The sequence below is a fragment of the Sarcophilus harrisii genome, chromosome 4, assembly GCF_902635505.1.
Source record: "Sarcophilus harrisii chromosome 4, mSarHar1.11, whole genome shotgun sequence".
In the NCBI taxonomy this organism is placed as follows: domain Eukaryota; kingdom Metazoa; phylum Chordata; class Mammalia; order Dasyuromorphia; family Dasyuridae; genus Sarcophilus; species Sarcophilus harrisii.
Window position 1 is genome coordinate 415,644,066 of NC_045429.1, and position 15,057 is coordinate 415,659,122.

A 15,057-nucleotide genomic window follows, 5' to 3' on the forward strand; every position below is an offset into this window, starting at 1 on the left:
TTTTCTCAAACACAGCCAAAAGAGAATACCTTATATTTTGTACTTGGGCTCTTAGTAAGTCTTTGTTAGATGACTCACTGACTTTCATTCAGCTCTCTCTGGTCTAGGACCCCCCCAAAAAGAACCTTTAAAAGGCATTTATAATGTATGGCACGATGTTCTAAATTAAATCAATACTGAGTTCTGCAAGTATTTGGGGTTTGGGTCTAATGTTTAATGCTTCCGTGTATTTCAGGGGAAATGCTTTTTATGAGAGGAATGCCAGAATGAAGTCTTTCACTCCTGGTTTAGGCAGAGTAAATGGGAATGGAATGGGGTGCTAGCCCCATAAATAGTGCTCTTTAATGTATTAAGGTCAGTTAATGTATTTCTGTAGGAATCTCTTTATTGAGGAATACTGAAAAACCTTGTTTAAAAAATATTTTTTTTTAATTTAAGAAAGAAAAAGGGGAAAATCATTAAAAAGGAATTTTGATCTTGTGTTGTCTTATTTGGTATTTTATTCTCAGAAACATCACAGCGGCCTTTATGGGGCATAAACAAAGAATTAGGACTTCCACAATCTCACTTTTCCCAGCAGCCAGTCCTTGAATCACCACGACTTCTCCAAAATGAGAACCTGACAGAAAGTGATGAAGACCATTCTGCTTCCCCCAGACCCTGTCACAGGCTACAAGGTCACTCCTTTGATTTCAGCAGGACTCAGAACATACAAGATGGCAGTGAAGCTACATGAAAAATGCTCCACTCAGACTGGCATGTGGGCACACACTCCAATCCCCAATTGTGTATGTACTACCTCAGAGCTCAGAGGAAACCCCAAGGTTCACCTTTGCTTTCCTGTCATGTTTACAAGTATAACTGAGGGGACCAAGAGAGCTGGTCACTAAAGAGAATGGAGGAGTCCAGTTTACTTCTCTCTTAGGTTGCATCAGACCGAGAGAAGGCCTAGGTATGTGACTAGTACAACAATCATTTCTTCTGGACCCAGCAAGATGTGTCCAGTTTTGCAGTTGAAAGAGTTTGGAAGAATGAAATTGCTGCTTACTATGTGGAGAGCTTGGCTAATTTACTTGGTCTTCTGAGAAGCCCTTCTAAAAGTGCACATCAAGTTTTTATGTAACCGTAAGCCTGACTTTGAGCTGGTGCTTTCTTTTTCATGGCAACAAACAAGAATCACATCCTTGTTTTGGCAAACTGGTACCAAGTTTAGGTCTTTGCGTTGTTAAGTTTTCTGTCCCTGTTCAGACCAGGACAGAAGGTGTAAATACATTTTCACTTATAAATATTTTTTGTATTCACTTCATGTAAAATTCCAGTTTAATGTAAATATTTTTTTATTATGCCAAATTATGTAATATTCTGTTATTTTGACAGCTGCTTTAACAGACCAGTAATGGATTTTGTAGAACTTGGAAAATTTAAAGAAATTGCATTGAAAACTTCTTAGTAATTAAGAAGTCAAGTCTGTGTGTGTAAGCAGGGTACCTCATAATTTACACATAGATGGCTATCCTGGTATAACTTAACACTTTTTTGTATTCTTTTCATTGGCAGAGATTCACAATTTTCTTCTATAGACAGATTGTTTGTCCTCAGTTACTGCCTTTTGCTTTGTAAACCTCAGGTGGCACTGTGCTTTTGATCCAAAAAGACTTGTCCTGTTCTACTAGCCATATATATATGGGGTTGAGGGAACAACCTATTTTACCAAAGACATTTCTTTCAAAATAAATAGAGAATGTTTTTTTAAAAAAAAAAAAGTATACTACACAGAGATAAAACTTTGTCTTGGGTGAAGAGGAAAGTACAATACAAAAAAGCTGTAGAAGGAGAAGCTCTTGCTCTATGAGGTCTTTAACTTAGTGTTTATGTAAATGATATTTAAGGCAGATTAACTTTTCCTACAAATAATAATTCTGATTACTAAAGATATTGTTTGTAAGGTGACTCTCAATGGGCAAAGAATATTATGTTGTGAATTTCTTTTCCTTATAGCCTCTGAATCTCTTCTTATGGTCAAGTTCAGTATCAAACCCAATAATGGCTTGAACCATTTAATGGGATGTCAGTTATTAATTATTTTACTAAAATTTTCTTGTTTAATATGCTTCTCAAGAGGATCTAGATTTAAAAAAAAAAAAAAAAAGATCTAGGTTTTCATAAAAATTTCCAAGCTGTCCACCAGAAATTTTAGCTATGTTTCATTGGTTGATTTAATTCTTATATTTTTCTTACCCACCAGCACTTTCTTGATTGGATACTATCTTTCCCTTGTTTATTTTTTTTCTTCTCTAAAACACTACCAAATGGATCCTTTCACTTAGAATCACCTCTCAAAAAACTGTCTTCATTTAAACACTTTTGAAAGATAGCTCTACTTCTTATTTGTCTCTCTCTTGTTATAATATGAGCCATTTTGAAAGACTCCTTTCCTGATCCAAGATCGACCAACACTACATGAAGAAAAGCAGCTTTTCACAGAATAACTTTAAGGTTAGAACAAAGGAAAAGATTTTGTCAGCTCCTTGTACCAACATCCCTGACTCACTTCCTCTATGGCAAGAATGATAGCATGGTAACAAGCTGTTCCTTGTTAACCAAAGTGATAGCACATGGCTTGGCCACTGTTTATTTCTGTTCTATAATTTACCCACTCACTACTGTCTCAAGAATTATCTATACTTCTCCAGTCAGCAGTTCATTCCTCCCATTAGGAGGGCACCTTCTAACTAGTCAGCCTAAAGTGTTTGCATTCTCTTCCTGGGATCCTTAGGATCCTTCAGTAATTTTTTTTAAGTGAAGATTTTTATATTTCGATATTTTTTCAATTATGATGCCTAAAAACAATTTTTAACTGTAGTTTTTTTTTTTTAAATTTGTCCCAAATTCTCTGTCTCCTTCCCCTTCCTTGAAAAGCAAGCAATTTGATATAGATTATTCTTGTGCAGTTATGAAAAACATTTCCATATTAGCTATGTTACAAAAGAAAACACTCCAAGAAACCCCAAGAAAAATAAGGTTTTAAAAAAAGTACACTTAGATCTGTGTTCAGACTCTATCAGTTCTTTCTCTGGTGGAGAATAGGTTTTTTTTAAATCATAAGTCCTTTAGAATTGTCTTGGATAATTGCAATGCTGAAAATAGCCAAGACATTCACAGTTGATCATTGTATAGTATTGTTCTTCCTGGGTTACAATGTTCTAATTCAGCTCATTTTGCTTTTTATCAGTTCATGTAAGTCTTCCCAGGTTTTCCTCATCAGTAACTTGGTGGATCTGGAGAAGGGGCAAAGCCAGCTCAGCTCTAAAGAGAAGTGAATTTGACTAATTTATTGACTCAAGGCTTGCATTAGAAGTGGTCATTACAGAGGCTTCATTGTACATACATTTTTGGCCTAATGACAGTACTAATGTTCCAGAAGCAATTTAACCACACAGTTTAAATAAATTTAGTGGCTCTTGATGTTTGTTCAAAATAGTGTAATGTCCATCTAATGCTAATATAACAGGCATCCTTACTAGCTCCCAGGCAAATTGAAGTGCTCAGGATTGTATTTTTCTGATCACTACATTTCAACAGGGATAAGCAAGGGTTCCTAATTGATCCATTTGTATCTCTTCACTGATTGATCATACTTAATTTCACCTGAAAAAATACATCTTATTTTTCCTAGTTATCCAAGATTTATTGTAGCATAAACTTTTAGACTTAGCTGATCTATTTGACTTCCTGTTAAGTCTCATTCTCAAGTAACTCAGATTCTCTAAGATAAAATGTATTAGGAAACCTGGAGTGCTATCCTTAGTGTTTTAAAAATTCATAGGTCATTATGGATTAGGTAATTAACCTGTGCAAGATCAATTTCTTCCATAGATTACTTTGAATTTGAAAAGGAATTTCCAGGTGCTGGCTGTTCATACCCATTCCAGTATACCAAAAATGTTGGGGGCAGGGGGAGTGGATAATTAGACAATATAATAACAATACAGAAATAGAAGTATTAGGTGATGGGTTCATGGGTTTAGGTCTGGAAAGGACCTCATCTGTCCGTTAGTCCAACCACTTGGTGAGGAAAATGAGTCCTACAGAGATTGACTTGCCCAATGTCACCTAGGTACTAAACAGAAATTTGAACCTAGCTCCTATGAGTGTAAATTCAACATACCCCTTGTCTGGTTCACTATAAAGAAGAAGGTGTTTTGTGGTTTGTTTTTTTTTTTTTAATTGAGAACTACACAAAAATGGAGTGATTTTCCTCACAAAGGAGTCAGAAATTGTTCAAGTAAAGGCTGAATGACACTCCGTTAGGAATATTATAGAAGAAATTCATTCCTACATTAGGAAGAAGGTTTGACAAAGGTGACCTTTAAGGTCTCTTCCAATTATGATTTCTATGAAATTCCCACATTTCCAGGGGATTTTAATAATCCCATCATTTTCTTATTCTCCCGTGTGGATTTTGCCCAGTATAAAATCATGGCTTTTTTTTTTCTCTAAGTATCTTAGTCTTAAAATCCACAAAATGTGATTTAAGTGAGAAGATTTGGCATTAGGGGAACAAGGTTCAAATTCTGGGCTTTGCTGTTTCCTATCTTTGTAACTTGGGGCAAGTCATTTAATTTCTCTTGTTTTCTCATCTATAAAATAGGGAATTGTAGACTAGGCAAGCTCTGAGGTCCTACCAGGTTAGTTCTAATCCTATGAGTCTCCAAAAAATGTGACATTGGTAGGGAAAGTGGAATTAGGAATTAGCTTTAAAAAACATAATTGATCATATGTTTTCTATGTCCCATGCTGCTCCTTGATCCAAAAGGAACTTTACATATCATCTCATCCAAGTACCTGTCTGGTAAATGAAACCCCTCTACAATATCTATGACAATTGGTAATATTAAAAGCTTGTGTTCTTCAGGGCTGTACCCACATATTCTGATAATTGTTTCTAACCCTTTTCTGCTTACATGCTGAAATCCAGAAATGCCAGAATGCAAATGCAATGCTAAGAATTCATTTACCTTCATTTCACCTGCTTTGCTTTATTTTGCTTTGTTGCTTTACATTATTTAAAGGTCACAATGACATAGTTGACCCGTGTAAGGTTGAGCCAACATCTGATATCTCTTTATTTGGAAATACTTCGTTTTTCTTAGTATTTCCCCTTTAGCTTGGCAAGTAATTTTGTCCAGCTACATTCCTTGTGTCTGCCCTCAAAAGTTTTTGATTTATTGGAATTACAACCATCTAGGTTCATTTGTCTTTTTTTGTCTTAAACAGCTTCTTTCACTGACTTATAAAAAGAGAAGTTCAAAGTTAATTAGTGTTCTAGAAGTTCATAACCCCAATCAGAGTCTGAAAACCCAGGTCCCCTTTAGGACGGAATAGATGGTGAACTCTCCTTGACAAAATTTGATCACACTCAAGATAATACCAGGAGAGGGGTGGCTGGGAACCTCCATATATATGTGTATTTTAGGATACATTAGGCAAAGTGAACTTTGTTTCATAATCAACTGTTAGTGTATCTTCAAGAAATGTGTATCTGTCCAAGATGGATTTCAAGGGTATTTCAATGGGTTTGTAATGAACACTTATCTCTTCTCCTAGTACTCTCTTAGTCTCCAACCCTCCCACCCTTCCCTGCCCTGTCGGATGATGCCAAAGTGATAGCAGCTATGGAACTAGTTGTACCCAAAGAGAGGTATAAGTCAAGTTGTCCTAGTTTGATGTTGCCCTTTCCTGGTATTTATATTTTCTCACCTATAAGAATGTATATTTTGTATAGCATGTGTAATATTTGTCTACTGTAATATGTTAATAAAACAAAAATACTGTTGTGATTTCCTTGTCACTTTGCCAGCGATATTAGAGTGGAAGAGCATTTTAAGGTGATTTCATTCTGTTGAGGGAGGAGGGCATTTAAAAACTACCATTGTGTTGAAGGGAAAAAGGAGAGGCTGTTCTGTTCTTTTAGTGTTATGGTAGTTTAAACCATGGATTATAAGGACCTTAGAAGTAATCTGGACCAATGCCTCCATTTTATAGATGAGGAAACAGTTGCAGAAAGGGAGAATAACTTGTTTAACATTATAGTGTTAGAAAGTAGAAGAACTGAGACTGAAACTCAGGCATTCCTCCTGGGGGGATCCTTTCATTCTTAAGATTTTAAGAACTCACCAAACTAGAGGTGATGAAACGTAGAGCGATAAAGTGAGATTATGTAAAGCCTTACAAGCCATAAAGCTTCAAAATTTTATTATTATAATTTATTATGTAGTATGTTGTATATTGCTATCTTTTATCATTCATAGCTTTATTTATCACAAGAATTATTCTTCATAGGCAAAGCTGACTTTTTGTATCCTGTGGTATATATTTATTGAATGAGCAAAAAAAAAAAAAAAAAAAAAAGGTCCACGGCATGTTCTTAGATACAGTGGATTCTCAATAATTACTTATTATTGAGGGGGGAATGCTTCCAATACAAAATCAGAGGAAGGCATTTGAAGGAATCTTTTAAATTTAAACTTCAATGTGCAAAAAAATGAAGTATTCTTCCTAATTATGTTTTATGGTTAACATTTTCAGAAATACTATTTTTTCGCTCCTCCAGGTCTTCCTGAAATGTAGTCAACCACACGAATAAAATGTACCCAGTGCAAAGAATATTCTGGGTGCCAGTAGTTACTGTCCAGAAATGGTATCAAAATAAAAATAAATCCCTGGAGGTGGCATATTGACTTAGAAAACCACAAATTAATATCTGTTTTATTATGATTTTATTTATTTTGTTAAATATTTCCCAATTCCATTTTAATCTGGTTTAACCTGTATTTGGCATTTGTTTTACAGAACAATAGAGATGGGGGGTGGGGGGTCAAGAAGAAAGGGATTAGGTTGAATACACCCCAGAGTGGGTATATTCTAGAAGTCACTTTTTAAAATAGTTAAGTCCTTTATAGTTAAATCCTTGTTGGGTTCTCTCCTCTAAAACCTAAAATGCAGAACTATAAAGAACTGTAGAAGTTATCTGGCTAGTGTGATGTTATTGGAACAAGCCCTTCATAAAAAACCAGAGGAAATGGGTTTGAATGTCCTTTCTTCCTATCTCAACTCAGGATTTCCTGATTCCAGGTGTGATGCTCTTATTTACTCGCCGAGGTGATCTCTAAGGTCCACTCGAGCCCCATGGATCCAGTCTAATCTCATCTTATAAAAGAGAATAGACCCAGAGAAATAATTTGCTCCAGGTCACATAGCTGGGGTTCTCTGCTATTCTGGCTGTGCTGTTCTCTTGACCCCAGGTCCAGTGCTCCTTCCACAAGGACTCCACAAAGCCAGGTACTTTGAAAGCTTAAATGTTCTTTGCTAACATCTGTAAAATGAGCTGGAGAAGAAACCCCAATGGGTTCACAAAAAATTGAACACGACTGAAAAACCCGAATGACAACAAAATATTGATACATGTCTGTTCTCATTAATATGGCATCCAAACCCATACTTGCCTGCTCATTTGCATCTGTATAAATCTTATACTGCAGACTGCTGTTTGAGATACTTCAGCATTATCAGCAACCTGTGACTATCCATGTAAGTGATTGATCAGTTATGCCTTCTCACCATGTGACCAGCCTTCTTTTTTACAAATCATCCATGTTCTGAAGTTACATGTTTTTACTCCACAATTCTTGGTTACCAATGTATTGAGTATCTCATTATTCAGATACAAGCCTTCGTTTTTTAAATGTCTTTCACCAGGAGACAAGTTAGATGAATACACCCAACCAGTGGGTTTTATTTCCTTGAAAGACTGCATGTTCTCTGCCTTATACCAAAATCCAAATAGGGGTCTGTGGACAGTGTTTAGGAGTCCAGAGAACCATAGGAGAAGAAATAATCAGTAGAATAGGTTTAGAAACAATTCATGGAGTTATACAGTAGTCAAAAGTAAGTACTTTCAGATTATAAGGTTCATAAACACAGCCCAGGAGAAATTTGGTATTTACATATGAGTGGAGTGTTTGCTCTCTTATTCACAAGATCAGCTATTTAAGTTTCATCAAAGTAAATTTAAATCTTCCTAGAAAAAAATTGGTCAAGGTCAATGGCAATCATCCTAGTAGGAATTATTTGTTTTGGGGGGCACTAGGCACAAGTATGTTAGAGTGTGTTGACAGCCAAAAAAAAGTAGCGCCATTTGCAGAGTGTAAATGAGAACTGTCATCCTCAAACAGAAATAACTGCTGTCTCTCTGACCTGAATCCTTGACTTGGAAAGCCGTGTCCTCATTAAATATGCATGCTATTAGTAAAGGAGCTTGGAACTGGGATTTTCACTAACTGTCATCTTATGTCTCTCTGCCCTTTGTAGCTAAATTCCTTGAAAAGCCATCTACATTAGGTCTCGCTGTTTACTCTCCTCTCACTTTTTTTCTTAACCCTTTACAATCTGGTTTCTAATTTTATCATTCTACCAAATTTGCTCTCTCTACAATTAGCAGTGACTTTTTAGTTGCAAATTCAATAGCCTTTTCTTAATCATTCTCCTTAACCTCTAAGCAAGCAGTCTTTGACAATCACTCTAGGGACTGAGCACCAATCTTGCATCTCAGACTGCTTTCACAAATCTTAAACCATATGTCCAGAAAACTTGTTAAATGCATTATGTCCATATCAGAATTCATTATCTTTCCTTTTACCTTTTACCTTTCCTATTCCGGTGGAGGGTAACACTATTTTGATTCCAGGAATGATTTAAAAAGCATTTCTTTTTAAATATTTTATCATTATTTACTTATTTTTAAGCTTTTTTTTTCCTTTCTTTCTTTCTTTCTTTTTAATAATTTTTGGTTCCCAAATTCTTTGCCTCTCTTACACACTGAGAAGGCAAGCAAAAATGATATGTTATACATATGAAATCATGCCAAACATTTCTATATTGGAAAAAATATAGCAAGAAAATTGTATTCCAATTTTCACTCAGAGTTCATTAGCTCTGTCCCTGAAGGTGAAGTCATCATAAGTTCTTTGGCAATTGTCTTAGATCATTGTATTGATCAGACTAGCCAAGTCTTTCAACTTTGTTGTCACTATGCTTAATGATCTTCCGGTTTTTGTCACTTTACTTTGCATCAGTATTCATATAGGTCGTGCCATGTTATTTTGAAACTATCCCCCAGATCATTTCTTATAGCACAATAGTACTGCATCACTGTCCTGGGCCACTCAATCATTCCCCAGTTGATGGGTGTTGCCTTAAAAAGAGCTGCTAGAAACATTTTGTACATTTTGGTCCTTTTTCTTTGATCTATGTGGGGTATATACCTAATAGTGGTATGGATGGGTCAAAGGGTATTACACAACTTTATGGTCCTTGGGCATAGTTGCCAATTTTTCTCCAGAATGATTTTAACTAGTTTACTATTCTACCAACAGTTTATTAGTATACCTATTTTCCTTCATCCTCTCCAGCATTTGTCATTTCTGATAAGTGTGAGGTGATACCTCAGATTTGTTTTAATTTGCCTTTCTCTAAATAATAGAGAATTTTTCCATATGATTATAAATATCTTTGATCTATTTTTTCTGAAAACTTCCTGTTCATATCTTTTGACCATTTATCAATTGAGGAATGGCTCTTATTTTTATAAATTTGATTCAGTTCTCTGTATTTGAGAAATAAGGCCTTCATGACACAAACTTGCTATAAATGTTTTTGTACTTTATTGTCTATGGCCTAGCTTCTTACACTGTCTCACAACTGAATATGGGGGTCACAAAATTATGATTTATTATCAGCATGTGTTTGATTTTTAAACTTATTTCATATCCTTATATACTTGGAATTGCCTAAAAATTTCTAAGGTGAAGAGGGGTTGTGAGTGGAAAAAGTTTAAGAAGTCCTAGTTTGTGGTATCTTTTAACAAAATGTGGTTTCCATGATTCTCTTTTTTAATTAGGTCTATTTTTGCTTTTGCTTTGTCTGAGATCATGATTGCTACCCCTGCCTTTTGTACTCCATCTGAAGCGCAATAGATTCTGTTCTGGCCCTTTATTTGAACTCTTTGGGTATTTAAAAAAAACATTTCTTAAGCACTTATGTGCTAAGTTCTGGTGCAACAAATAGAGACACAATATAGTGTGTCCTCTCAGTGCACTCATCTTCTAAGTGGGATGACAATGCATTTAGATAGATTCACTGCAGCACAGACAAAAGGGTCCCATGATCTAAGATCCTCATTTTAGGTCAGAATGAGGCCCAGCAGTTCTTTGGATGAGTTACTATGTGCCTGGAGTGCTGGAAGGCACAGTGGTGAGACTGATGGTAAGGATTTTTTTGTTTTTCTGATTGGAGACTCATCCTTCTTCTAGCCCTTTCCCTTTGAAAGGGATTCAAGAGTCTGTGTTGGCAGGAAGGTTGGAAAAATAATATGTAATAAACTTGGAAAGGTAAGTTAGAGCCAGAGAGTGAAAGGCTTAAATGCTAATTTGGGGACTTTGTATTTAATGCTGGAGGTAATACAGTTATTGGAATTTAGTAAGTAGGACAGTGACATGGTCAAACAATCCTTAAGAATATCACTTTGAAAATGATGAATGTTGGAAAAAATGAGGGAAAATTGGAACTCTAATGCATTGTTGATAGAGTTGTGAAACAAGTCAACTAACCATTCTGATCAGCAATTTGAAACCATATCCAAACAACTATAAAACTGCTTACTCAGATCCAGCAATACCACTACTAGGTATTCCAAAGAAGATGGAAAAAGACCCACACGTACCAAAATGTTTATAGCAGCTCTCTTTGTAGTAGCAAAGAATTGGAAATTGAGGGGATACTAATCAATTGGAAAATGACTGAACAAACTGTGGTGAATGAATATAATGGAGTACTATTGTGCTATAAGAAATGATTAGCAGGTAGATTTTAGAAAAACCTGGAAAGACTTGTTATATGAGCTGATGCTGAGTGAAGTGAGCAGAACCAGAAGATGGTTCTGCACAGTAATAATGTAATATGATTTTGTGACAAATCAGTAAATCCTAAATCTTCTGGTTTAGGAGTCTGCCTCAGGGACTTCCCACACTCCCAATCTAAGAACAACAATCTGTCTGATTCTGAATAATGTACTCCTCAATTCATTGTTGAGGGATGATTTGGTCAGTGGTAACCAAATTCCCAAGACCACTTTTCTGGGCCATAGAATTAGCATGTCAGTGATAGAAAGCTGAATAAAGAGGTCTCCTCTGTCTTAGGACTTTGCTAATTCTCTTGGAATTTAGTCTGCTTGTAGTAGTGTTGTAATTACAATAAAACTTTGCCCTTTGACTAGGAAACGGGTATAAGCCTGCAAATTCTTATGAGCCACCTTGAGACACTCTTCTATGACCCCAAACTTTTGCGGTCCCCTTCCCAACTTCAACAGTAACAGCAACATTATGCAGTGATTGACTATGATAGATAATTCTTGGCAACATAATGATCCAAGACAATTTTAAAAGGACTCATGATGGAAAATGCTATCCACATTTAGAGAAAGAACTATGGAGTTTCTGAATGAAGATTGAAATACATTCATTTTCACTTTTTTTGTTTTTTTCTTTTTTGAAGGGTTTCCCTTTTGTTTTGATTCTTCTTTCACAACATGACTAATGTGGAAATATGTTTAATATGATTATATGTGGGGGGAAAATACTGTTTATATTAAAAAAAATTTAAGGAAAAAAATATCACTTTCACTGATGGCTGTTTGAAAGATGAATTGGAAAGAGGAGAAACTTTAGACCTAGAGAACAATAAGCTGTTACAGTCATCTAAGATAGAGGTAACCAGAGCCTGAACTGGGTCAGGGTGACTGTGTGACTGGAGAAAAGGGGGCAAGGCTGAGATCTGAAGGAAGCATTGGCAAGAGTTGGCAACTGATTGGATATGGAGCAAAAGGAAAGGCAGTTGATGTTTCTTTTGCCCCTTCATCCTACCAGTAGATTGGAGTTTGCCTCCTACCCTAATACCTCTAATAAAGACTAATAAGTAATAAACAGATAAAAATCATTAGGGCTTTTTCTGAGGACTATGCAAGTCCTTAGAAAAGACATTATCGTGCCTCATTAAACTTTATGTTCTTGATAAGATCCATGTATCAGAAACCCATCAAAAGAGTGAAGGTATAGAATCTAGTGTGAAGTCCCACCTCTACTCCTTACTGTATTATGGCTTTGAAAAGGTCATTTTTCATTTTGGAGCCCCAGTTTTCTTAGGCAAAAAAATGAAGGGATCTGACCTAGATGATCTCCCAAATCAGAAGAATGCCTCCAACAGGGACTTTTGTGTACAACTGAGTGCTACATGACTCTCTTGTATTTTAATAGGGACAGCAGGTATAACTGTAGTGGAAGAGGGAATCATGAATAGTAGTAAATTTATCCTGTTTCCAATCTTATAAAAAATTAAAAACATCTATTCCTAACAATGAGAATAACTAGTCCAGCAAAGAAATTAAGGACAGAAAAAATTTAAACAGATGGTTTCCAAACCCCCCCTATCCCTATATTTCATGTTAATGAGCATTTATTAAGTGCTTACTATATGCCAGGCTAAGCACTGCGCTAAGCACTGGGGATACAAATCAAGATGAATGAAAAGACCCAGAGATAAGAGTTTCTGGGTAATTAATAATCAATTTATTAATTAGGCTAACTGATAAATTGTTTGGTCAACGGTTTTGAAAAGGTCCAACTGGAGTCTATTCACCCCATCGGTTTCTCTTGGTAACCAAAGACAAAACCATGTAGATCACCAAATGTTTGAATTGGAAAAAGAGGGTTCCCCTGAGAGATAAAAATCAACTCTGGTTGATTAATGAAGGGATGAACATATTCATGAGAAGGTTCACTGAAAGCCTTCAGCTCCTGTTGAGAATGTGACTTGATCATGAGACTCCAGCATTCTGGACAAAGGAATCCATCTCTACCCAAATGCTCCTAGTGGTTTTCTCCTTCATGAGCTGGGTCGGTCTAGATTTCAATGGAGGGGTTCAAAGGCATAGATTTGACATTTTGGGGCAAGAATCCACCTGGATTAGATTCTGTTTACATTATAAACAAAAGTAAGATCCACTAATTGGGTGGAGGCCCTTCCCAAGCTCTTGGAGCATGTACCCTGAATAGGCCAATCTGATCTATGTCTTGTGCTTCTGAGATTCATTTGAGGAAATAGAAAGGAGAAACGGTCCCAATTTAAAAACTGGTTATTATCATAATAGAAAAATAATGATTTCTCTCAAATGTATGAAAAATGAAAGGCAAGTCTTTGCCCTCAGGGAGCTTACCTTTTAATGCTAGAAGACTATACATAAAAAGGAAGCTAAAAGGGAAGACAGGTATGGAAGAGAGATAATGGTAGGGAAAGCCCAGAGAATCTGGAATATGGAATCTGGGGAGAATCAGCTAGTGGGAGGAAGTGGATTCAGGGGCAGAGATTATTTCCAACATGAGAAGTCCAAGGGTGGTGTTAACTTTCAGGGTGAAGGTGCTTCTGTGACTTGGTTGAGAAAATCCAGAGAGCTACAGGAGTGCATGCAGACAGCCTGGAGAGAAATTTGGACAAGTTATAATACTGGCACTGAGTTCATTAATGTAGTATTTGAACTCTCCTTGGGCCTTTTTCTGGGGCAGCTAGATGGCTCAGAGGATAGTGCGCCGGACCTGAGTCTTCTTTGCAAGTTCAAATCTGACCTCGGGCTAGTCTCTGGGCAAGTCACAGGGACAGTTAAGGGACACAATGGTTAGAGCCCTAGAGTCAGGAGGACTTGAGTTCAAATTCTGCCCTAGACATTTGCTAGCTGTTTGATCCTGGGCAAGTCACTTAACTCTGCTTCAATCTGTAAAATGAGCTGGACAAAGAAATGGCAAACCACTAGAGTAGTTTTGCCCCGGATAGGATCATGAAGACTCATACGCGACTGAAACAGCACAAAAAAACAACAAAATTGGGTCTTTTCTGGTTGAGAACTGGGTCACCGATTTTGCAGAAACGCCCATTTTAGTCCTGCAAAGGGACCTGGGAGCACCTCTGCTCCGACTTGTATTTGCATATGAATCTCTTCTACAAACATCCCTGTCAAACAAATGCTCGTTATGCAGCCTTTGTCTGAAGATCTCCAGAAAGAAGAAACAGCTCTTGCGACTTTTCCATTTGACTGGTAGCTGTGGTGCCCTGCCCTGCATTAGAATGTGAGCTCTCTGGGGACTGGGGCTATCTCCCTTTTCTACTTAGCACAGTCAGGGTTTTTTGCACATAGTAGGCTTTCAACAAACCATTCATTCATTCATTCGTTCGTTCACGCCGATTCCCCTGAGCCGATAGCGCCGTTTCTCTAGAAATTACTTTGTGTTAATGAATGAGTGAATACGTTCACCCCTTCATTCGTTGCGTTAATTCTCTAGAATTCACTTTGCGTTCATCATCCTCGGTGCAAGATGCTTCCTCCCCTTAGAGCGCCGCCTCCCTGTTTCAGCTGCTCAGAGCAGTGCGACGGAAGGCGCTCGGTCAGGATCAGACTGTTCGGGGGCAGGCAGGCGCTTAACGGACACAGCTGGACTTGGGATGCGAAAGACTCGACGAGAAACTCTGCCTCGGGCCCTTTCGGGCTATAGGGCTCCCGGCCAGTCTTTTTTTAAGCCCCGTGCCTCAGTTTCCCCGCTTGTGACACGGGGATGGTAGCCGCACTTTGCCCACGAGACTGGATTCAAGTGATCCGATAATGTGTCCTAGCTGAGAGGCGGCCGGCGGCGCCGGCCTAGCGCAAGCGCCGCCGTCCGGGTGAATGGGGAGTGCGCCGCATCTGGGCTGGGGGAGCCCCGGTCCTCCGAGCGAGAGCCCGCTTCCGGGGGCAGCAGAGCCAGGGCCGGCCGCGGGACGCTGACGTCACGGGCGGCGCTTCTCAGGCCCGAGGCCGCACACGCCGCGCCGAGCGGGACGCTTCTGCCCCGCCCCCAATGATCTCTCTGCCCACTTCCCCATTCCCGTCGGCCCCTTCTCTCGCGTCCCCTTAGGGAA

General features: G+C 37.8%; 1 protein-coding gene across 1 annotated transcript in view; it reads left to right on the forward strand.

The window, feature by feature from the left end:
• LRIG2 (leucine rich repeats and immunoglobulin like domains 2) overlaps positions 1-2,843 on the forward strand; it is a 47,447-nt gene extending 44,604 nt beyond the window's left edge. Inside the window, exon 18 of the mRNA XM_031967317.1 lies at positions 510-2,843. Within this exon, the coding sequence (XP_031823177.1) occupies positions 510-736 (227 nt within the window). The 3' untranslated portion in view covers positions 737-2,843. The remainder of the gene's footprint in view (positions 1-509) is intronic.
• The last annotated feature ends 12,214 nt before the right edge of the window (positions 2,844-15,057 follow it).